General features: G+C 41.8%; 1 protein-coding gene, 1 long non-coding RNA gene and 1 other non-coding gene across 4 annotated transcripts; 2 read left to right on the forward strand and 1 right to left on the reverse strand.

The window, feature by feature from the left end:
- Nucleotides 1–1,119: 1,119 nt before the first annotated feature.
- Nucleotides 1,120–15,774, reverse strand: CMBL (carboxymethylenebutenolidase homolog). 2 transcript variants are annotated; one of them, XM_053468044.1, is made up of 6 exons: nucleotides 15,579–15,774; nucleotides 13,293–13,537; nucleotides 10,190–10,297; nucleotides 7,603–7,745; nucleotides 5,567–5,658; nucleotides 1,120–1,560 (listed from the first exon to the last, which is right to left on the reverse strand). In XM_053468044.1, exons 2-6 carry the CDS (start codon nucleotides 13,505–13,507, stop codon nucleotides 1,378–1,380), a joined length of 741 nt encoding a protein of 246 aa, XP_053324019.1. In that variant the 5' UTR covers nucleotides 13,508–13,537; nucleotides 15,579–15,774; the 3' UTR covers nucleotides 1,120–1,377. The 2 variants fall into 2 exon arrangements, with proteins under 2 accessions (XP_053324019.1, XP_053324017.1); XM_053468042.1 differs by having other exon boundaries at nucleotides 13,293–13,514; nucleotides 15,579–15,771.
- LOC128497853 (uncharacterized) lies at nucleotides 14,116–24,021 on the forward strand. Its single transcript, XR_008354343.1, has 2 exons — nucleotides 14,116–14,320; nucleotides 23,188–24,021. It is a non-coding gene; the product is annotated as an uncharacterized LOC128497853 (long non-coding RNA).
- TRNAT-AGU (transfer RNA threonine (anticodon AGU)) lies at nucleotides 16,279–16,352 on the forward strand. Its single transcript has one exon. It is a non-coding gene; the product is annotated as a tRNA-Thr (tRNA).
- Nucleotides 24,022–24,540: the final 519 nt, after the last annotated feature.

Below are 24,540 nucleotides of genomic sequence, written 5' to 3' on the forward strand. Positions count from 1 at the left end.
CTTTGCAATCATAGTTGGGACATCTTTCAACTGTCCACTTGGTCAAGAAAGCAGCCTTTATTGCACCAATGCCACAAAAAAGCCCGGTTACAATATGCCCGACAACACTTTGACACGCCTCACAGCTTCTGGCACACTGTAATTTGGAGTGATGAGACCATAAAGTATAAAGTAGCTTTATGGTCACAATCATAAGCACTATGTTTGGAGAGGGGTCAACAAGGCCTACAGCAAAAAGAATACCATCCCCACTGTGTGTAACGATATGGTGAGGTAGGACCCCAGATGGCAGAGTTAGCCAGGCCAAACAGGAACCAGAAAGTCAGAGAACCAACCGGGTCAGACAGGTAATCAGGATAAGCCAAATCAGAATCCAGAGACGAGGTCAACAACCCGAATCAATACCAGACGAACAGGAATCAGGAGCCAAATCAGGAGACAGGAACGAAGTCAGCAAGCCGGGTCAAACGAAGAAATAGTCACAGCAACTCGCACAGGAAAACCACAGAATACACCAACCAAGGGTGAACCAGAAGAGGAAGTCCAGGTTTAAATTGGGACAGGTGGAGGTGTGTCCTGCATTAAGGAGGTCACCCGAGGTTATAAGAACACGTTAGGTATGCTACCTGTTTGCCGCGTGGTCGGCCACGCGGTGAAGACGCCGACCGGTTAGCGGTGGTACTAGCTGCCCGGGAAGCTGGTCGAGGAGGCCACGGCGCGGGACCGGCCACGGCGCGGGACCGGAGAGGCAGGTAAGTCCTTACACTGTGAAGCATTGTGCTGGTTCAGTGATGTTTTTGGGGTGTGTGAACTAAAGGCGCAGGGAATCTTGTGAAAATTGATTGCAAGATGAATGCAGCATATTATCAGAAAATACTGGCAGAAAATTTGCATTCTTCCGCAAGACAATTTACAACACTTTATTTTATACAATCTCCAATAACCAAAGATGATGTAAGTGAGTTATTAACCATATGTATTTTATTAATGAGAAACTATGATTACAAAAATAGTAACTTATTTATCCCAAGCATAATTTGATTTTAAAAATATTTGGTCTTTTTTTCACCTTAGTCATTAACAAAGAAAAAGAACAACAAAAAAACACACATGGTAGTATTTTAGATCAAGAGAAATTATCCATTTTTAAGACATTTTAGCCAAGTAAAAATGACATCTTCCTTCAAAACACAGTTCCTCTTAAAATGTGTTCACTTCCAGCAGTAGTAGTAGTAGTCAAAATATTTCTAAAATTATATGAGGAGAGGCATTTTACTCATCTGGTGTGGCTATTATAAGCATTGAGAATTTCTTGTTATTTATTAACTGTGGAAATAGAGTTAAAACACAGTTTAACATCAGGTGAATATCTGCAATTTAGTTGATATATTTGTTAAGCCAATCTATCATGTTCTTTCTTGCTTCATTAATGTAATGTTTATCTTCAGGGTTTATGTCTTCTTTCTTTCTGTGTACAAATCCATGTGTCTGTTTTGGAAATACCTTTACCTCAAAATCAACTTTTGTGTGTTCTTTTAATCTTTCCTCTAGTACAGTTACCTGAAATAAAATAACACAGTCCAATCATTAAATAAATATATACCGTATTTGCTCGATTATAAGACGACCCCCCAAAATCTGAATATTAATTTAGGGGGGAAAAAGAAAAAGCCTGAAGATAAGACCACCCTATAGGAAAAAAAGGTTTACTAGTAAATATTAATTCATGTAAACTATTTTTTCATATTTAATAAAAGCTATGATTGAGAACATTTTTTGTTTTTATTTCCTTTTCAAATGTACACTCCTTTGTCCTGATTCCTGCTTGTCTCCCAAATGCCATAATGCTGCCCCTGTTACCTAAAACAACTTTCTCTTATTTCACCTCTCTCCTTTTCTTGTAGCCTTTCTGATACATGCCAAGCTGTGTGCCAACCACCTTCTAAAACCATGCATGCACTAACCCGCCAACTTCTCTTTTCATTTTATTTATACATCCTATTAGTCATCCTGAAAACCCTTAACCCTAATTACTGCTATAAGAGAGAGTTACTAGATGGCACAGACAAGCTGTTTGGGGCTAAAGGGGCAGTGTGGGACATGTTGCTTGTGAAACTGGGGTGCAGCAGGGCAATTTTTGCCCAGGGGCCCTGTGGTTTCTAGTTACACCCCTCTTGGTGGCATGTGGGTTGGTGTCCAAATATTTTCAGGGCTGCTTTTCATTTTCAGGTCTGCCTATTTTTCCTGATGTAAAGACCCAGACCTTAATCAATCCTTGTTCTCGTTAGATTCAAAATAGCTTTATACCTGTCCCATGTATATTCAAATTCCCTCACTGTATTAGCCTCTACCACTTCTAATGTAAGGCTTTTCTATTTACCTACCACACTCTCGGTAACGTAAAACATCTTTACATTGCATGTAAATGTCTGACCATCTAGTTTTAGATTATGGGCTTTTATTCCAACATTTCTCCTTCTTATAAATAAACTTCCATCTTGTACTTTGTTTAACCCATTTATATATTTAAATGTCTCTATCACATCTCCGCTCTCTCTTCTTTCCTCCAAGCTATAAACTTTGAGCTCCGTTTGTCTCAAGTTCAATATCCTTCCGGAGATGGGGTCTTCAGAACTGTACACAATACTCTACATACCTCTGGTCAGACCTCACCTAAAGTGACAGAATTACCTCTCACGTTCTGCTTTTAATGCTTCTAGCTGTACAACGCAGCACCCTGCTTGCCTTTTATAGATTATGGGAGTCAATTATTAATTGAATTAAATAGATAATTATCAATTACAATGTACTTCATTACTTGTTGCTGTAGAATCTATATTGTTATCACTACATTACTGCAAATTATTCTTATCTCCATAGCCCCTCTCCTATGCTTTTATGGGTCCAAAATTGTACCCCAGTGATGGTTCCACCAAATACTTTAAGTTGTTGTAAGCACTTTTTTATTCAACACTTAACAATCATAAAACCACAATATTCACAATCTTTGGTTGATTTGTTTATGTGCTTATGGGGACAAAGGGTCATTCCCACAAGGCTGGTCAGTTCCTTCTCATTGGACCTAGTTATCTTTTGTGTTCCATTGCCAGAGCTCTAGAGAACAATTCCTTTTTTGCCTTACAAACTACTACACCTGGGACTAATACTTTGGATATCGATGTATGGAAGCCCAGCCAGATCATACATGTTAATGTAAAGTATTGTGTGTCCCCCCCCCATGTCTTTTGTTACCTAGTTTATGTAAGATATTTTGTCCTCTTGTTCTTTTATTACTAGTTAGGTCTAGCAACCTATATCCTGTGGGAAAACCTCTTAGTCTCTGTACCTGAAGGCCACCTTTTAGGATCATATGTACAGTTCTCTAGAGTAACAAAGCAAAGGAACAACAGTCTCTTTGGCAATGTGTGGTTTATTTTGAGTGAGATTACTGCATCTCCACACTAACTAGCCTCATGCTCCTGCTTTTCACCACTCCAATCCATTCTGAAAACCACTGCCATGCGAATTGTGTTATTTCCATAACTCTTCATTTGCTGCCCATTGTGCCAGTCCCCCCATATCGGGTTCCCATACTTTCCAGCATAAACTTTCACCATGAGGAGCATTTATGTGCAAAACGTGTCACCATGAGGAGCACTTATGTGCAAAACGTGTCCAGTTTGTTGTCCTGCTGTTTATGAAAGTCTGAATAAAAAATATCTTATATTCACTCATCCGTGTTTATTTGGTGGATGATTTGCAGTGTTGCTAACCCACTGGATTTGTGTATAACTCCTCACCATTACTTACTTAGGCCTTAACACTGCACCACCTTTACCTTTGCTTATCTTAATACATTCCTAAACTCCCACTTTGTTTTCTCCATGACTTTATTTTGACATTTCTTATCTACCATCATCATTTGTTCCCACTTCCTTCTTCAGCATTTTACCATTGATATACCTATTTCCTACAGTGTTCTGTAAGACTCTGCTCTATTTATTCTAACTTTAACCTCCTAAAAAAACATACGCTTTTATATTCTTTACACCTACAAAAAGACATCACAATTTCAATCTTATTCCAACTTTTAAACTTGTAATAGCAGGACATTCTTCCTCTTTTGCACCAGAACGTTGTGTGTTCACGTCATTGTTAAAAGAGAAGTCCCATAGACAACAATATTTTTATTTTTAAAAACTGATTTTATCTGGTTTGTTTCAATAAATTTCCTTTATCTAGAGATCTGGAGGCTGCCATTATAAGCAGTCATGTTATACTTTGATTGACTTTCCCTGCTCAAACACCACACAGAGCCGATTATTTCTGGCAATGCTAATACAGTCCACTTCCTTAACAGAACTTCATTGGTCAGACAAAGTAATGAAAACTGAGGCATCCTATTGTTTATCACAGGCAGTATTATAAGGTGTCAGTGTGTATGTATGGTAGATTGAGCTAACCAAGCTAATACTGTATTTGCTCGATTATAAGATGAGATTTTTTTCAGAGCAAATGCTCGGCTTATAATCGCGGTCGTTTTATAATCAGAACTCAAATAGGTATGACTATGAGACTAAGATCCAGATCCCCCGCAGCGCTGCAGGGGACCTGGATCCTCCTGTCTTATGCCCCCCATTTAACACCCCCCCCCAAGCTTACCTGTGCTTCTGACTCCCTGGTGTGTAGTCGGGGCAGCGGGTAGACGTCTACGCGATTCGCATAGGCAACTTCCGCTGCAGCTGGAAGGAGGTGCCATTAGCAGCGGGGGTTGTCTGCGTCCATCGCGCAGACCTTCCCCGGCTGTCAGACAGGAGAGTTCCCCGCAACGCTGCGGGAAATTCTCTCTTACAGCCGGAGGGTGTATGCGCGATGGAGGCATGGGGGGGGTGTTAAATGGGGGGCATAAGGCATTTCTGTAGGCAGAGTGCTCTATGATATGCCTTTTAACCCCCTTAATGCTACTCTGCCTCCAGATATGCGTATAGGGGTATAAGGCATTTCTGGGGGCAGAGTGGCACATAAGGGGTCAAAAGGCATATCATGGGGCACAGTGGTATTTAGAGGGTTAAAATGTATATCATGGGTCACAGTGGCATATAGGGGTATAAGGCATTTCTGGGGCACGGTGGCAAGCCTGGGGGCAGATGTGCATAACTGGGGGGCAGGTTGTAAAATAAAAGGAAATAAAAACAAAAAAAATATTTTTCTCAATCATAGCTTTTATTAAAAAAAATAGTTTACATGAATTAACATTTACCAGTAAAACTTTTTTCCTATAGGGTCATCTTATATTCAGGCTTTTTCTTTTTTTTCTAAATTAATATTTAGATTTTGGGGGGTCAATTTATAATCAGGGTCGTCTTATAATTGAGCAAATACTGTAATATGATATAACATGTTCCACTGCATTTATTTAATTTCTTGTTGTGCACCTTTTTACTTCTGTTATGTGCTGTGTATTTGTTACAGTGGGCATCTACCTTGAGGGTGATTTATATGTTCTTTGAGTAGATGACATTCAAGACAAAAATAATTCAAAAATAAATATATAAACATTTGTTACCTGTTCAAGGGGAATGACAGGATCCAATTCACCAAAAATAAATAAGGTTGGGTTTAGCAAATTATATCTGCTAGCTTGATCAAGCATTATACCTATGATAATGAAAACAGATGTAAATTAAGATAAGAGAAAGTAAACAAGTAAAATTATTTTCAACATAAGTTTGGTATTCTATAACATCTATAGTAGCATACAAAGCCACACTGCTAAAGTTATTCATAACACTAAAGAGGTAGTTATTCACTACAAGGAGAATTTTCAGGAGAGTTTACGGTAAAATGGTGGTTTCAACTCCTTGACTTCATGATACACTATGAAGGTCTGTTCCTATAAAGATTCTAATGCAGGAGGATAGTGGTTGGTCCTGTATAATGCATAGTTAAATGAGTGAGATTTCTTTAAAGTCTTTTTCACATATTAAACTATACTGTCAGCCATAATCATATATAATACAGCCAGTCTTTCTTGAGAAACCTGCCAGTGTTGGGCCATAATGAATAGTGAAGTGAGACAGGTAAAACCACAACTCTCCTGACAACCACATCAGAGGTTTCAGGAGGGTCTGGGAACCATCTTGCATGTAATATTGATTTGGAAGTTCGGGCATTCTTCGTTATCCCGGCGTAACCCGCACCATGCGCCATTACACCGGATCAGTCAGCAGAAAGCTAACGATGCTAGTTCCTGCTGACTGGGGAGATGCCAGAGAAACATCCCCGGCAGTGCAAAAACCATAGGACGTACTGTGACCTCTGTCACATATATCATGTTTCAAAAGCTGTAGTAATACATCATGTGTCACAAAAGAGTTAACATGAGCATTTTGCACTATTATTTGTGTTTTATTCAGTTGGATAGAAAATTTACAAAATACTATGGCATAATTAGGAATCATTCCACATTCATCAAATGTTGGGCTACAATAGGCTAAATACTCTATTATAAATGGTGCTTTTACACAAATAGATACTTAGGGCTCTGTTAATTCATGGGGATACCTGGGACCTCTCTGGGTTTCATCTGAAGACATTGGTTGCAGCATTAAATCATTGTGTTGGAGGAGCGGTGTTTAGGCATGTCCACTTACCACCCCCCACAGATAGCCCCCACTCCCTCATGTGGCTAACCCCACATGTTGCAAAGCAATTCCCCTTAAATAGGGAGGACCCCAGGTAGCCAGAGCCTGCAAGTTGCCAGGTATGCTCATGGGGCCTTTGACATGCATAATGCACGTAAGAAACAAGAATAAAAACTCAAAAAGCCCACATATGAAAATGGGTAATATTGCTTGTTTTGTGTGTAATTATATAGCTGTTTACCAGGGGAGTCTTTCTCACAGAGCAAGATGAGCAGCTTCCCCAAGCTCAAACATTTTAGAGACTAACAGATGCCACTTTCTCCACTAATAATCTTTCAAAGCCCTGGCTGACGCCCGTTTGTCTGTGTGATTACAGGCAAAGAAAATGAAGGGAAAATTGAATAAAACTGAGGGGAATAGATTCAATAACCCCCTGCCTTAAGTTGTATGTTCAATTGGCATATCCTCTCTGGGTTGTGAGACAGGACAGGGCTGTTTCTTGTGCTGTGATTGAACACCTTGTGCTTTGGTATTGTCAGTGATGATGAAGTCTATCTTGTATTTTAAGTTGTGTGGAACTAAAATACCTCTTGATGTAATTAATAATTAGATATGTCATTGATTAAAAATTTATTTGGTATAATCACAAGCATAAATATACTGTATAGATATTTCAATAAACACATGGATGTCTGCTATGTGTCTCTGCAACATCAACAGTGAAATCTGGCCACAGCTTCTGCTTAAGATGAGGGTGAGTGGACCTAAAAATAACAGGTTCTTATAACGATTACATGGGCAAGTATTGTCCACCCAAATACATAAAGTATGTCAGGGTGCCAACAATAGAGGTTGGCCCAGAGACCATTAATATTAATGTTTGCTGCTGTTGCAAGAGATCAGTGCCTCAGGTTGTTTTAGTTAGGGCTCTTTAAAACAATAAATTACCCTTACTTACCATAAAATGAAACCCCAGCCTTTAGTTCTGGATAAGTTAACATCAGGTGATGAGTCACGGTTCCTCCCCAACAAAAGCCAATTACTCCAATCTTTTTGACATGACACTGTTCTTTGAGATACTTCAGAACTACATCTGTCTCTCTGTAACCAAATGCACAGGCACAGTAAATACAATTAAAGACAAACTTGGGGTCTATTTTCACCCCAAACATTAAAAAAAGATTCAAATTGTTAGAGCCCCCAGCTTTCACATGCTACCTGGTATACTTTAAATTTGGGTATAGTTTTAGACATGTCAGGTTTCACATGTTTCTACAATAGCAACTAAACATTTTATTTGTCGTGATGCTAACTAAACGGACATGAGTGTGCTGTAGATGGAGAGTAATGACTACACAATACAATGTACTTAACTATACCTGCCAGTTGTCCTCCTTTAGGAGCTCTTCTTTGGAACAAAAAATATTTTGTCCCCTAATAAAATATTAACCCCTTAATGACAAAGCCCGTACATGTACGGGCTCAAAATGCATTGTTTTCAATGGGTTAAGGGACCGCCCATTGTCCTTAAGGGGTTAAGCGCCTCTCCTCTGTTATTTAAAATATTAGGTAACATGCCATTTGCAAGAAAAAAAAAAAAAAAAAAATTACAAAGCATATTTAACCCCTTAACGTCCATTGACGGGCCAGGCACGTCATGCAAAAACGGTCATTAAACAAGCATATTAGGTAACATGCCATTTGCAAAAAAAAAAAAACACAAAGCATATTTCACCCCTTAACGTCCATTGACGGGCCAGGCACGTCACGCAAAAACAGTCAAGTGACGACCAATGACGTGCCTGGCCACGTCATTTCATTAAACAAGCTTATCACTTTCTTCGCTTAGACGGTATTGCTGTAATGCCTTAATGTCGAGGCATTCAGCAACACCGAGATCGGCATCAGAGGCCCTCCCTGGGGCGTCAACATCCACCATACACTGTATTGCAGCGGACGCCTGTGTTAAAAGAGTTTAGGACGCGATCAATGATCGCCTCCTAAACTTCAGTGGTGTCGCTGAAATGCCTTGATAACGAGGCATTCAGCAACACCAAACACTCACCCCAGGACGCTCTGTGACTGTTCCAGAGAGCGGTCACAACCGCAAGATGGCGGCGCGTCCTTTAAAAGAATAAAGTTGGAAAAGTTTGCTAGAGGGTCTCCAGACCCTCTTGAGAACTCTGGCTCCATTTGCAGCTTGAATACAGGTACTGCATTCAACCATGCAAGTCAATAGAGCCCAGCTTTCTAGTAAAATAATTATGCATCAGAAAAACCATCCAGTTCCAGCAAAATGTAAAAAAGTCCAAAAAGAATAAAATTAAAAAATTAAGTGTATTATGACAAGTGCTAAAATTAGCACTGTATCTTCCCAAAAGTCTTGATATGGAAAGAGTTAAAGTAAAAGCATTTCAAATACTGAAGGGGTGTCTAATAAAAAAAAGAATGGTTAGATGGGGTAAATTGCAGTGGTCAAAGATAGGGCATAGGCACAGACTGACCAAAATGGGGGGAAAAGTGCACTTCCCAAATGTGGCCTTTTAGCCCCCAAACACCAGACAAACCCATGCATGGGTGGTATCACTGTACTTGGGAGATGTGTCTGAACACATATTGGGGTGTTGTTTGAAAGTGATGTATACCCAGAGCTATAAATTTATACCTCAACTACAATTTGTGTGAAAAAAAATACAAAACAATTACTACCACAAACTTTGGCAAAGGCTGGTGGTAGAATCTCAGGCATGGAAAGGGTTAAAATACCAGCATTTGAAATACCTTGAGGTGTCTAGTTTTCAAAAATATATGGTTTGTTAGGTTAAATTACGTTGGCCAGCTTCAAAGATACCCCAAATAGCACATGGGGCAGAATGACCAGATTTGGAAAAAAATGGTTTTAAAATAGTCCACTAATTGCCCAATAACTTGCAGAAAAAAAAAAAAAAAAAACCATAAAAACATTGGGTATTTCTAAACTCAGGACAAGCAGTAGAATCTATTTAGCAGGTTTTTTCATTAGCTTTTTTGGATGAGTAAAAGATTTTTCAAATAAAAGTGAGAAAAAGTGTTTTTTTTTCAATTTTTCATCATATTTTATTATAGGAAATTAGATGATATGATCAAAACAATGGTATCTCAAGAAAGCCCTTCTTGTTCTAAAAAAAACCAATATATAACTTGTGTGGGTGCACTAAATGGTTGAGGAGAAAATTACATGAAACACGAGCACCGCAAAAGTGTTAAAACAGCCTCGGTCCCAAAGGGTACAAAAAGTAAAAAACAGCCTGATCCTTAAGGGATTAAGTTTGCTTGTCACCTAACTGATAGGGCCATTGATAACAATAGCTTTTATCACATACTTTCAGTAGCTTGACAGAATATTATGATGTAGACAGAGTCAATCTTCTAGGATACAAAAATTGCCATCTTGATTTAAATTTCACTTATCGAGCCTTACATTTTTTACATTGTGTAACTATGAAGCTATTTTTTTTTCTCATTGTGCAAAGAAACATATTTAAAAATACCATGTATCATCTTACTTGCCAACGTTTGTTGCTTGTCGAGATTTCAGCCATTCAGGGAAAACAGACCAGTCATCTGTTGGTTTCCAAGGGTCTTTTCCCACAAAAAAATCTGGGCAGATTGCTCTGAATTTTTAGATGAAACAGATAAACACGTAAAGATTTTCTTTGCTATGGGACTATTTTACATATAGACACACACAATAAAATTATATATATATATATATATATATATATATATATATACACTGCTCAAAATAATAAAGGGAACACTTAAACAACACAATGTATCTCGAAGTCAATCACACTTCTGTGAAATCACACTGTCCACTCAGGAAGCAACACTGATGGACAATCAATTTCACATGCTGATGTGCAAATGGAACAGACAACAGGTGGAAATTATAGGCAATTAGCAAGACACCCCCAATAAAGGGGTGGTTCTGCAGGTGGTGACCACAGACCACTTCTCAGTTCCTATGCTTCCTGGCTGATGTTTTGGTCACTTTTGAATGCTGGCGGTGCTTTCACTCTAGTGGTAGCATGAGACAGAGTCTACAACCCACACAAGTGGCTCAGGTAATGCAAGCTGTGGCAAGAAGGTTTGCTGTGTCTGTCAGCGTAGTGTCCAGAGCATGGAGGCGCTACCAGAAGACAGGCCAGTACATCAGGAGACGTGGAGGAGGCTGTAGGAGGGCAACAACCCAGCAGCAGGACCGCTACCTCCGCCTTTGTGCAAGGAGGAGCACTGCCAGAGCCCTGCAAAATGACCTCCAGTAGACCACAAATGTGCATGTCTCCACTCAAAAGGTCAGAAACAGACTCCATGAGGGTGGTATGAGGGCCTGACGTCCACAGGTGGGGGTTGTGCTTACAGCCCAACACCGTGCAGGATGTTTGGCATTTGGCAGAGAACACCAGGATTGGCATATTTGCCACTGGCACCCTGTGCTCTTCAGAGATGAAAGCAGGTTCACACTGAGCACATGTGACAGACGTGACAGACGTGACAGAGTCTGGAGACGCCGTGGAGAACATTCTGCTGCCTGCAATATCCTCCAGCATGACCGGTTTGGCGGTGGGTCAGTAATGGTGTGGGGTGGCATTTCTTTGGGGGGCCGCACAGCCCTCCATGTGCTTGCCAGAGGTAGCCTCACTGCCATTAGGTACCGAGATGAGATCCTCAGACCCCTTGTGAGACCATATGCTGGTGCGGTTGGCCCTGGGTTCCTCCTAATGCAAGACAATGCTAGACCTCATGTGGCTGGAGTGTGTCAGCAGTTCCTGCAAGAGGAACGCATTGATGCTATGGACTGACCCGCCCGTTCCCCAGACCTGAATCCGATTGAGCACATCTGGGACATCATGTTTCGCACCATCCACCAACGCCACGTTGCACCACAGACTGTCCAGGAGTTGGCAGATGCTTTAGTCCAGGTCTGGGAGGACATCCCTCAGGAGACCATCCACAACCTCATCAGGAGCATGCCCAGGCGTTGTAGGGAGGTCTTACGGGCACGTGGAGGCCACACACACTACTGAGCCTCATTGTAACTTGTTTTAAGGACATTACATCAAAGTTGGATCAGCCTGTAGTGTAGTTTTCCATTTTGATTTTGAGTGCGACTCCATATCCAGACCTCCATGGGTTGATAAATTTGATTTCCATTGAGGATTTTTGTGTGATTGTGTTGTCAGCACATTCAACTATGTAAAGACACAAGTATGTCATACAATTAGTTCATTCATTCAGATCTAGGATGTGTAATCTTAGTGTTCCCTTTATTATTTTGAGCAGTGTATATATACACTGTATACACACAGATCCACTAGCCATAATCCATATGAATGCCCCTCCGTAGGGTGTTTTTTTGGCAGGGAACTGCATATCAAGGGCAGTCTGGCCCTGTTTGGAAAATTAAGGCTGGCCCACAGAGGCAGGACTCAGCAGGGCAAGTTAACACTGTGTTCTGTGACCCCAAGGTAGTAGCGAGTATGAGTGTGATTTTTGGTCTGACTGCCAGCCCTCCCCTGTCATATGTATACATATGTACAGTAAGAAGTCAAGATTTCCATGTTTCAGGATACTGAGGAATTCATGGTAATACCGTATTTGCTCGATTATAAGACGAGGTTTTTTTCTTATAATCGAGGTCGTCTTCTAATCAGACCTCAAAATGTCCACTGGGGCCATGCTGCTTACCGGGCTTAGGTCGCGTGCAACAGGAAGCTAGTAGAGTGTCACATAACTCTGCCTCCCCCCTCCTTCCTCTGGGGGCGGGGCCAGAGAAGTTGCTCGCACAGCCGGGCCCCTGCAGAAGTCTTCGAGTCTTCAAGTGCAGTTCAGGTAAGGGGGTGGGGGAGGGATTTTGTGATTAATGTGTGAAGTATGTGTGATTAATGGAATGAATGAGTATTTAAATGTTTGTGAATGAGTGTGTGTGTGTGTTAGTATGGATGTGTAAGGGGGGTGGCGGTGGTAGCATGGCATAGGGAGGCTGTACTCAGACTCCTATCATCCCCAGGTTCCAGCATGTACTGGCTGCCTTGGCTTGATAGGAGTGTGATTGCTGTTAGCAGTTTATATATATATATATATATATATATATATATATATACCTCCAGAAATGCCTTTTAACCCCCTATATACCACTCTGCCCCATGATATGCCTTTTAACCCCCTATATGCCACTCTGGGTATAAGACATTTCTGGAGGCAGAGTGGCATATAGAGGGTTAAAAGGCACATCATGGGGCAGAGTGGCAAATAGGGGGTATAAGGCATTTCTGGGGGCAGAGTGGCAACCCTGGGGGCAGATGTGCATAACTGGGGGGCAGGTTGGCAAATAAAAGGAAATAAAAACAAATATATTTTTCTCAATCATAGCTTTTATTAAATATGAAAATATTGTTTACCTGAATTAATATTTACTAGTAAAACTTTTTTTCCTATAGGGTAGTCTTATATTCAGGCTTTTTGTTTTTTTCCTAAATTATTATTTAGATTTTGGGGGGTCGTCTTATAATCAGGGTCGTCTTATAATCGAGCAAATACGGTATAATAATATTAGATATAAGCAACTTTTATTTTTGATTGTTCAATAACCAGGATATAACTCACATGTATCCATGAGCACAGAGTAGATCAGCAATGAATCTTGTATTAGGAAGCTCCCATCCAAAAATATCCTGGACTACAATGATTGCTTTGTCAGTGCTGGATTTAGGTTTACACACATATGCTTTTATGTGTTCAATCTGTATTTCTTCTCCTTGTCCTTCATGTTCAAACTTATCGCCAATGTCACATGGGCAGGGTCGTGCCTCATTTGCCATTATGAAGCTGTACGGAAACAAAGCAGTGTTCTATGAGATGAAAACTTGGATGGAATGCTTAGCAGTCTAACCAGTTTCTATAGTTGAACTAAAGTGACTGCATCAGCCATTTTTGCAGAACACATAAATTTCACTTGTTGCTGACCATCACATGTACATACTACCCTGCAGTATGTGAGATGAATAACTGTGTAACTGATTTCCTTCTGAGAATGTACACACCATGCATACTACACGGTAGCACTTGCTGGGCAGTAAAATGGGAAAAGTATATATCCTGGAAAACCCCTTAATTGCACCATTTCAGCAAAACCATAATTCTTTCAACTTTTTTTAAAATTATTATTCATTATAATATTTGTATGTGTATATATTATATTATAGTTAGAAACTACAATATGAAATAATATTTCTCTTTGTCTAAATAAACATTGCAATTGGCCAGAATTCCAGTGGAGACAGTTTGGAACAATGTAGGTCTAAGGTGAAAATACTAAGAAATTCTTCATTAAAGAAAGAAACAAAATATCACACTGGAGATCCTTGTCATCAGGTTAAAATGAAACAACATTTTTCTTTACCACTAAATTACATTAGATTTTCTAGTGTCCAGGGTGCCACTCAATCTTTATGGATTATTTTCTGGCATGTTGTAGTTACTCATTAATTCAGCAGAATCATATTAAAGTCCAAGGATCAGCTAAAGAGGGAGTGATGTAAAGTCGACTCAAGTCAAGACAATAGCTTTGTGAGGACTTTACCCTGACTTACAGGAGCTACCTAGTGATCCAACACCACAAGTGAAGTTTTAAGGTAAATATAATTCTGGTATATAGGTTGAAGAGTTTCAGGTTAATGAAAACCTAAGATGGGAATGAATCAAATGTATACAATTACAGAAACAAGCTCTACATTTTATAATAAACAAGAATCTTATATTCATTGTTCGACTATTATACAACCAACTTCAACCTTGATAGTTTTCAAGGTTAAATATTTGCTGATGATCAAATACAACTTTTCCATGCAGACTGTGTCCTAATTCATTAAGTCAATAAGAATAATGACCTTTCCTAGGTAATATAATCAGGTAAATTCAACTCTTGCCCTGTGTGCTTGTGTAACAACCAGCTTTTACTGGTTTTCTACAATGACCTGCCATGTTCTGAATTTAAAAAAAAAATTATTCATTTTAAAGATCAAACTGTTTAACATAGTTAAGTCTATTACTTTTTTTAAATTATTATTTTTTTTTACACATTTATGCTGCTGGAACTCTCTCCTATGATTACGACAGTGCTGATCCATGTATCAGCACTTTTGCATGTCATGCAGCAAGCGTGCACAAATCTTGTGTCACACGACATGTTTAGAAATGACAAAGAGACACAGCATATCTAGATCTCTGTAAAACATTTGACACCATCATAGAAGACTCATAAATAGAATGTTTGTGTTAGGACGGGAAATTAATAGAACCGACAAGGCAATAGCTGAATCACTGAGATATAAGATTGTAGTTAAATGTGAATATTTAGAGGGGGGTCTTCTTCCTAGTGGCATATCTAAAATGGTTATCATTATTTTATTTTTTAACAATATTACGAAAGGTATGGAAGGTGAGGTATGTCTTTTTAACAATAATACAAACATTTGTGTAGACATTTCTAGAGAAATATGCCAAATGGCTAACAATCCAGAGAGGCATATAGATTTTAATGAAGGTTTCTTAAAATCGTTAAAAATGATCATATTACAAATACCATGAAGATTAAAAGAACAAGTATAACTTGGAGAAGAGAAGCTGTGATGTGAGGTTAGATACATAAGGCGATGTTATATACAGTATATGAGTAACTTATTCGCCATACATTTTAAGGGAAAATATCCCTTTTTTGCTATGCCATCTTACATTACTATATGTGACAGCATCACTGTCCGGCTCCTAAAAACATAAGCTGGCTCTTAAAACCTGCATAGAACTGTATATAAATACAAAGACACTCAGACACACATATTAGATCTACTAATATACACACAGAAAAAATAGATTATGTATCCACTGGCCCACCTTTGTCTGTGAAGCAGTAGATTTTCCTGCTGTTATCAGAAGTGGGTTTCGCTCCAAAGCCTCACAATTAAGCACAGCCCACCAAAGACTTAATGAAAAAGCAGTATAAAAACTACTAGAAATTAAGGCGTGTCACGCACTCGACCAGTGACCAATAGCAATGCTATCTCGAGAGGCGTGGCTTTTGAGAAAACATTTGCCCTACAAAAGAAGCAGCTTGAAAGCTGCTTCTCCTTGAGAAGATGCAATAAGGCCGAGGACACTTCATGGATCTGCTCTTCCGACCCATTTAGCTACGTAGTGGCTGCACATCAAAACCGTTAACGGCACCTCCTAAGTGACTTCCCGCGCTCCCTGTTGAAGTAATGGTAATACGCACGTTAAGTCTCGTTATTCAAACTCCCAACGCTTTAATGAAATGCCTGCTTAGGATACAATATTCTCCAACACGCTGCGAACTGTACGTAACCCCGCCCCCCTCCTGGCAGACGCTGGAATAGCGCACACAAGTAAGGCACCTACACTTTGCAGGCTGTGCGTACCATCTTGTGTCACTGTCCTTTCTTGGTGACAAGTTAAACTGTGTATTTTATAGTAGCCCCGTTTTTTGGTAAAATGTCCTTGGTGAAAAAAGGAATATAGAACGGAAGACCTTCTGTTTAGTGTACGTTTAGAGGCCGGTTCTCTCACGGCATAGGTCGGCGCCGTGGCTTAGTTGGTTAAAGCGCCTGTCTAGTAAACAGGAGATCCTGGGTTCGAATCCCAGCGGTGCCTTTTTTTTTTTTCTCTTACCTTTTGTCTCAGACATGCATGAAAACATGAAGCTCATTAATTTAATGAATTATTAAAATATATTTTAACTTGTATTTCATACCATTCCATAGTGTGCCTTAGGTTAGGTGAGCTTCCTTCTTTTTTGACCTCAATACATATAAAAGCCTTGTCACCAGGGCCGGCCCAAGAAATAGTGCCGCCTGGGGCGAAGTTTGAAATTCCGCCCCCCCTCCCTGCCGACGCCACTGCTCATTATTTACCCCGACCCCCTCCCTCCCTGTTATCTACCCTATCTCCCCCCCCCTTTGTACTTCACCTACCTTCCAGCAGTCCTGCGGCTAGTCTCCCTGCTCTGACGCGGTGCGCACTGCTTCACTGCTGAGCGCCGTTAATGAAGTCATATTCCAGTGCTCAGCATTACAAGCCGGCACCGAGCTAGAGGGCTCGCAGAGGAGAGAGAGGGGCGCAGAGTGGGTACTGACAACTTGATAAGCAAAAACCACTCTGCGCCCCTCTCTCTCCTCTGCTTCCAAAAAAAAAAAGCGCTTTGGGCGGCAAAGTGCCGCCTCTTCAAAAGTGCTGCCTGGGGCAATTGCCCCACTCTGCTCCATGGCAGGGCTGGCCCTGCTTGTCACCTTTGGAATTGTCAGTGGTGCTGACAGGTCCAAACAGAGTGGAGGTGACACTGGTGCCATATGGATTTGATTTGCTGTTGACATGGGAACCAGGTGTTGAGGTTCTCATAGAGCGACAATACTTGTCTGATTTTTGTGTAATGGGTTTTACTATTTTATATAGCATCATCATATTAGGCAGCACTGTACCATGGGTAAACAGGACATAAGTAGTATATAACATTACAAATGAGAGACAAGAGGTAAGGGGAGGTCTGCTCAAACAGCTTACAATATATGCCACTGTTAGGGAAGGACCAGCCACACTAGTATAAGTATTGTCTGAAGGCAGGAGAGGAAAATGGAATGGTGAGCTAAGGAAGATGAAGGACCAAAGGCAGGGGGAAAGACTGATAAGCCAGGGGAGTGCATTCCAGAGGATGGGGCAGAGCCCTTGAGAGAGGGTACAGGTGTAACTGAGGAGATGATGAGTCTAGATCACAGATGCACTGCTGACATACCCCAACTGATGCAGTGTGTTGTGTCATAAGTGTAGGAAAGTGTGGGACAGCTATTTGGATGGGACAGGTATACATAGAGTTCCAAGGAGATTGTGGGATAATGTGATTGTTTGGGGAGGTGGGTAGTGAGTGCTGGACAGGTACAGGGTGGGCACAGGCAGTAGCGTACCTAGCGGGGGGCGGTCCGCCCCGGGTGCCGCTCGTCAGGGGGGTGCCACGGGCTAGGGTGACCACATGTCCCGGAGGCAACCGATCGGCGCCCCTCAGTCTCCTGCGCGAGGCCTCTAACTCCGTCGCGGTGCCGGCATATCATGCTGAGCGCCGAAATATGACGTCATATTTCGGCGCTCAGCAGTGAAGCAGCGCAGCGGCAGAGCAGGAAGACGGAGGCGGCGTGCTCCCACCGCAGGACTTCTGGATGGTAAGTCCAAAACCTTTAACTACAAAGGGGGAGATGGTAGATAGTGAGAAGGGAGGGAGGGGGTAGATAGTTAGAGGTGGGTAGCTAGTGTGAAGGGAGAGGGGGTAGATAGTGAGAAGGGAGGGGGATAGATAGTGAGAAGGGGTAGAAAAGGGAGAAAGGTACATAGTGAGAATGAGTGAGAGAATGAATGAATGTGTGGATGAATTGTCTGAATGAGGTGAGAATGCATTAATGAATGTGTAAATCTGTGTGAATGAGAGAGAATAAATGATTGTGTGAATTAATTATGTGAATGAAAGTGTGAATTAGTGAGTGACTGTTAAAGTGTTTGTGTGTATGATAGGTGTATAATTGATTTGTGGAAAGGCAAAGATGGCACAAGCAGGATGTTTGAGCCTTGGGGACCACCCTGACACAGGCAGGGTGTTTATGGGACAAGGATGGCACAGGCCGGGCTGTTTGGGGACAAAGTTGACTCATGCTGGGCTGTTTGGGGACAAAAATGGTAAATCCGATGTGTGTAATCTAGGGCTGCAACTAACGATTATTTTAATAATCGATTAGTTGGCCAATTATTTTGTCGATTAATCGATTAATCGGATAAAAAAAATACATTATTTTAAATTAAAGAAAAATTGCAATAAAAAACGTACAATTTACACTTTCATCTCTTTATTGCAATGGCCTCTCTCTATTCACCTTCTTATTTTACTGACATAATAATAAAAGCTACAAGAACCCAAACACGGTGTTTCTCAAACTAGGTTTTAATACAAAGTTATTAGTAAATATTAATTCATATGTTAACTATTTTTCATATTTAATAAAAACTGAGAAAAAAGCCTTGTTTAAATTTTTTTATTTACCAAACTGCCCCCAGTTATGCACATCTGACCCCCAGCTTGCCACTCTGCCCCCATATATGCCTTATACCTCTTATATGCCAGATTCCACTGTGCCCCCTGATATGCCACTGTGCCCCTGATATGCCTTATACTCCTTATATGCCAGTGATATGCAACTGAGCTGATATACCTTTTACCCCCAGATTTGTTTTATGCCCCCCTGATATGCCTAATATCGATGTCTTATACCCCCTATATGCCACTGAGCTTCCTGATATACCTTTTACCCCCAGATATGTTTATGCCCCCCTGATATGCCTAATATCCATATGCCTTATACCCCCTATATGCCCTAAAAATTCATAATACCCCCCATACACCACTATAACTCACCCATACACCACTCTGGCTCCTCCCCCTCCCATACACCACTCTGCCTCCTCCTCTCCCATACACCACTCTGGCTCCTCCCCCTCCCAAACACCACTCTGGCTCCTCCCCCCTCTCATACTCCACTCTGCCTCCTCCCCCCTCCCATACACCACGCTGCCTCCTCCCCCACCCATACATCACTTTGGCTCCTCCCCTCCCATACATCACTTTGCCTCCTCCCCCTCCCATATACCACTCTGCCTCCTCCCCTCCCATACATCACTTTGGCTCCTCCCCCTCCCATACTCCACTCTGCCTCCTCCCATACATCACGTTGGCTCCTCCCCCTCCCATACATCACTTTGCCTCCTCCCCCTCCCATACTCCACTCTGCCTCCTGTGAACCTCCGTTCCTGACAAGACACCAGGGAGTCGGGTAGAGAGGCAGAGTGGCGTATGAGAGGGGGAGGAGTCAGAGTGGTGTATTGGAGGGTGGCTCCCATACACCCCTCTGACTCCTCCCCCCTCCCATACACCGCTCTGCCTCTCTACCCGGCTCCGTTACTGAAGGCACTTTCATTGCAGCTTCATAGAAGCCACAGTGTAAGTGAAGGGCAGTAACGGAGTCTGTCTGTGCGATGCAGACTAGGGCTGAAACAACGAATCGATAAAAGCGTTAATAATCGATAACGGAAATTGTTGTCGACGATTTCCATTATCGATTAATCGAGTGATCGATTCGTTGTTGGAGCACTCGGCTCCTTTTACTTACCTCCGCGAGCGTTCCCCGCTTCTGCTACACGCTCTGCAGTCTCCGCCTTCTTTTAGCTACGTGACGGATGTGACGCGTTCCGGAGGTAAGTATTCTTCATGTCTATGTGCACAGATCGCACAGAGCCACTCGCACAGAGCGGTTCGCTCTGTGCGAGTGGCTCCATTCGCACAGAGCGATTCGCGGGGGTGGGGGTCCACGGCGGGGTGGGGTTTCAGGGGATGCAGGGCAGGGTGTGAGTGTGGGTGCAGGGCAGAGTGGGGGTGGGGGTGCAGGGCAGAGTGGGGGTGGGGGGTGCAGGGCAGGAGACTGGGTGCAGGGCAGAGTGGGGGTGGGGATGCAGGGTGTGAGTGTGGGTGCAGGGCAGAGTGGGAGACTGGGTGCAGGGCAGAATGGGGGTGGGGATGCAGGGCAGGGTGTGAGTGTGGGTGCAGGGCAGAGTGGGTGCAGGGCAGAATGTGGGGGCAGGGCTGGGTGCAGGGCAGAGTTGGAGACTGGGTGCAGGGGCACAGTGCAAAGTGCTGGCTGCAAAGTGCCAGGGCTGGGTGCAAAGTGCTGGGTGCAAAGTGCCAGGGCTGGGGCAAAGTGCTGGGTGCAAAGTGCTGAGTGCTGGGTACAAAGTGCTGGGTGCAAAGTGCCAGGGCTGAGTGCAAAGTGCTGGATGCAAAGTGCCAGGGCTGGGGCAAAGTGCTGGGTGCAAAGTGCTGAGTGCTGGGTGCAAAGTGCTGGGTGCAAAGTGCCAGGGCTGGGTGCAAAGTTCTGGGGCAAAGTGCTGGGTGCAAAGTGCAAAGTGCCAGGGCAAAGTGCTGGGTGCAAAGTGCTGGGTGCAAAGTGCCAGGGCTGGGGCAAAGTTTCTTGAACAGTAATAGTCCACCTCTTTTCAGAATGTTTGGGGTTATTTTGTTTCATAAATATTGTGTTTGGGTTCTTGTACTTTGAAAATATTGTTTTTTATTACATCATAACAAAATAAGAATGTTAATGTAAATTTTAAGTTGTTTTTTAACATCCAGTTCATTAAATTATTTTAAATAAACGAAAAATTTGCATATTGTTTTTTTTTATCCGATTAATCGATTAATCGAAAAAATAATTGGCCAACTAATCGATTATTAAAATAATCGTTAGTTGCAGCCCTAATGCAGACCCTCACCGGCTATCAGAGAGGATGATTCTCTGTCAGCAATCGCACAGACAGACTTCGTTACTCACCTTCACTTACACTGAGGCTTCTATGAAGCTGCAGGGAAAGTGGCTGTCAGTAACGGTGCCGGGTAGAGAGGCAGAGTGATGTATGAGAGGGGGGAGGAGGCAGATGGGAGGGGGAGAGAGACGGAAGTGAGAGACCGGCCGACAGTGAGGGGAATCCAGGTCCCCTGCAGCGTCGCGGGGGATCTGGATTCCGGTGTTATAATCCGATCTCTGTTTGAGGTCGGATAATATAAGGAGAGGAGTTTTTCAGAGCATTTGCTCTGAAAAAAACCTCTTTTTATAATCGATAAAAATCGATCCGATTAATCGATGAAATTCGTTGGCAACGATTTTCATTATCGATTATCGATTTTATCGATTAGTTGTTTCAGCCCTAGTGTAATCTGGGTGCTAGTCAGGTTCTATGTGCGCAGTGTGGATGCCAGAGCTGGCTTTGGGTTGTGCAACCTATCATCTATGCCTGTAGTTTTATCTCTTGCTATGTTTCCATACATTATTATTGTATAACTGCAAATACGGGATTTGTATGTCTGATTCTATGCCTCCAGTGCTGAGTTCACATGTGAACAATAATAATAATAATTTATTTATATATATATATATATAATTGCTAACAGCAATCACACTCCTATCATGCCAAGTCATCTAGTACATGCTGGAATCTGGGTATGCCTGGGCATGATAGGAGTGTGGTTGCTATTAACAATTATATATATATATATTAATATTAACAGTTAATATAATGATAACAGTAATGCTGTACCACCTTCAATGTCTGCGCCAGTATATAACGATAGAAGCTATGCCGTTTTAAAGTGTTTGGGGGGGGTGCCACATACAGGATCCGCCCCAGGTGCCAAATACTCTAGGTACGCCCCTGGGCACAGGTATACCTCAGCTTATATTAGCACAGAAGATGAATCTTTTGGTCAATGCTAGCTTTCCCAGCCTCTCAAAGATTCAGCGGGGTATTATACAAGCTCCAGGTGCTCTTTTTGTTTATCCTACACATGAAAGAGAACTATATTTATCAATATATTATATGTGGACCTTTAGCTTAATAGTTCCCAAATACTGTGTGGTGACTTGTGCTTGCCCATCGTGTTTGGCAAATAACACGTGGAGATGTTTTGTAATTTTATTTAGTTGTATCATTATTTACTTTTATACTGTACTGTAGTTTTTTGTTACTATTTTTATGTCCTGTTTATTTCCCCAATTGCAAAAATGTGGCCAAAGTCACAAAAATAGATTAAAAGTCAAGGTGTGTAAGGGGGTTGGTCTGGAACCCAATATCAAGGAGTGACAAACAAATCAGAAAAAGTCAAATCCAAAGGGAGAGAGAAAAGCTGTAGTCAAACAGTCTGAGTTCGGGGTAGCAGTATAGTAGCAGAGGTACAGAAAACAAGCTGAGGGTCAAAAATCCAGGAGTCCAAAATAGGGTGCAGGAAAAAAGAACAGGAAAGCAAAAGAAAAAACTGGGTCTCTGAGTGCCACTGTTGCTAAGGTAACAAAGCAAGAGTCTCCCCAGCCCCAGCAGTGGGATCTGTGGACGTGGCCCCCTCACCCCTCCACCTGATGTGCATGTTGGGGGGAGTGTGCACCCTGCCAAACTGAGCACACCCGCCAGCTCATGCACACTGCAGAGTGAGGGCCACCGTGTGTGCACACGTGTACCGACACTAAGCAAGTGCCTCCCATCTCCATGCTGACCACAGCTGGGCACCAAGGCCCCACATCAGAGATGAGGTAAAGGGTGTCCCCGAGACGTAGGAGTGTCCTGTCACTCAAGAGTGCTGTTAGATATAAAAGGTTATTAAAAAAATTTGTACCTATAAACATTCCTGGGGTGTAATACAGAGAAAATGTTTATACCAAAACCTGCAATATATTCTGAAATGTTGATTTGTGATTTAGGTCAAGCATATATGTGTAGAATTGCCTTTAAGCTCTTCAGGGCTTTCTATATTACACTTACTTATATAGCGCCACTAGGTTCCGTAGCACTGTTGGCTGCACTTAATCTCTCTTCCCTGTTATCTGCCCCATTGTCATGCCATTTATATTTTATGCAGGTTATCAGATCTTTGGGAAAATGTTTTTTGACCAGAGAAAGAATTGTCTCAAATGTTCCAGTCTGGGCAGCTTTATCAGCTTACCATTCTAGATACAAATGTACCTGGTTTGCAATAAAAACACAGAAAAAGAAAGGTTCTACAAACCAATGAAACACCATTCATGCTAAGCATGTCTCTGAATTTACTTCTGAAAACACTCTTTGGAGAACACAGAGATAAGACTAACAGCACGTGCAACAAGCCACCAAGGGATGTCCTTTCGCCCTGGCATCTAAGACTTTTTGGAATTAAGCGGACACACCCGAAAACACCTAATTTGGAACCTTCTGAAGCTGCACCTCTAATTGGTCGGGCATCATTGGACAGAGCATCATTGTATGGATCTTTTTGCTGAGTGATGATGGACATGCCAAACATCTAATGTTGTAGAACTTTGCAGCATTTGATTTATGATATTGAAGCCTAAAAACACACTTAGATTGTAATTTATGTATGTATATAGGTAATATATTCTAATTTATATTTACCTACTGCATCCCCTTTTAATAATACCTTACCTATATCTGAGAAATTACAAGGTTGCCCCCCCCCAACAAGTCTCATGCTTTTTATAGAATGCATAAGAGAATATGGCTGTTGCCAAACCATCCTGTAATATCACTTTGGTAAGAGAAAGCAAGTTACATTTATCAAAGCGGGGGTCACGTTGTCAACCATGTATCACAAATGTGGGTGTACTGAAAAGGTGAAAGGAACACTGCTCCCCAAATTTAGTAATTTTAATAGTGTAATCCATTTTCAATGCATGCATTAAAGTGTGGTGGAGTCAAATAGCTCCATGAATCTCTGTTTCACAGGAGTTAAAACATTAGGCTTCTGTCTCAATTTGTTCTCCCCTTAAGAGCCAGGGGAGAGCTGGTACCTTCTGGCCCCAGGAGCAGGTAAAGCCAAGTGCCCACCTCCCTTTAACTAATATACACACTAGAACACACACTTCACTCTGATCACAGCAATGAAACATCACTCCCACCACACAATACCTTACTCCCTCACATCTATTATAAGTCACTCTTATCACAGATTGCTCCTATCACACATCACAACTCACTTCCTTGCAACTATCACACATAACACACTCCCATCACAACTCACTCCCATCATACCTATTAATCAGATCTCACACCTATCACACACCACTTCCGACCTGACATCCTTACCTTACCCTAAGACCTTCATTACAGCTCCTCGAGCAACCACAATATTTTCAAGAAACCCAAAAAGTGTCATATTTATGATTAAAATACTCATGGGAAACTCTACAGTATGAACAGTAATACTAAAACAGATTAT

Source organism: Spea bombifrons, chromosome 5 (genome assembly GCF_027358695.1).
Source record: "Spea bombifrons isolate aSpeBom1 chromosome 5, aSpeBom1.2.pri, whole genome shotgun sequence".
Classification (NCBI taxonomy): Eukaryota; Metazoa; Chordata; class Amphibia; order Anura; family Pelobatidae; genus Spea; species Spea bombifrons.

Excerpts from the sequence above, each read along its gene's own strand:
- CMBL (XM_053468044.1), bottom strand. The coding sequence starts at position 13,507 with ATGGCAAATGAGGCACGACCCTGCCCATGTGACATTGGCGATAAGTTT. Across the intron at positions 7,746-10,189 it reads CAAGCAACAAACGTTGGCAA|AGAGACAGATGTAGTTCTGA; the intron begins GTAAGATGATAC and ends ATTTGGTTACAG. Across the intron at positions 5,659-7,602 it reads GGCTGGGGTTTCATTTTATG|GTATAATGCTTGATCAAGCT; the intron begins GTAAGTAAGGGT and ends TCATTATCATAG.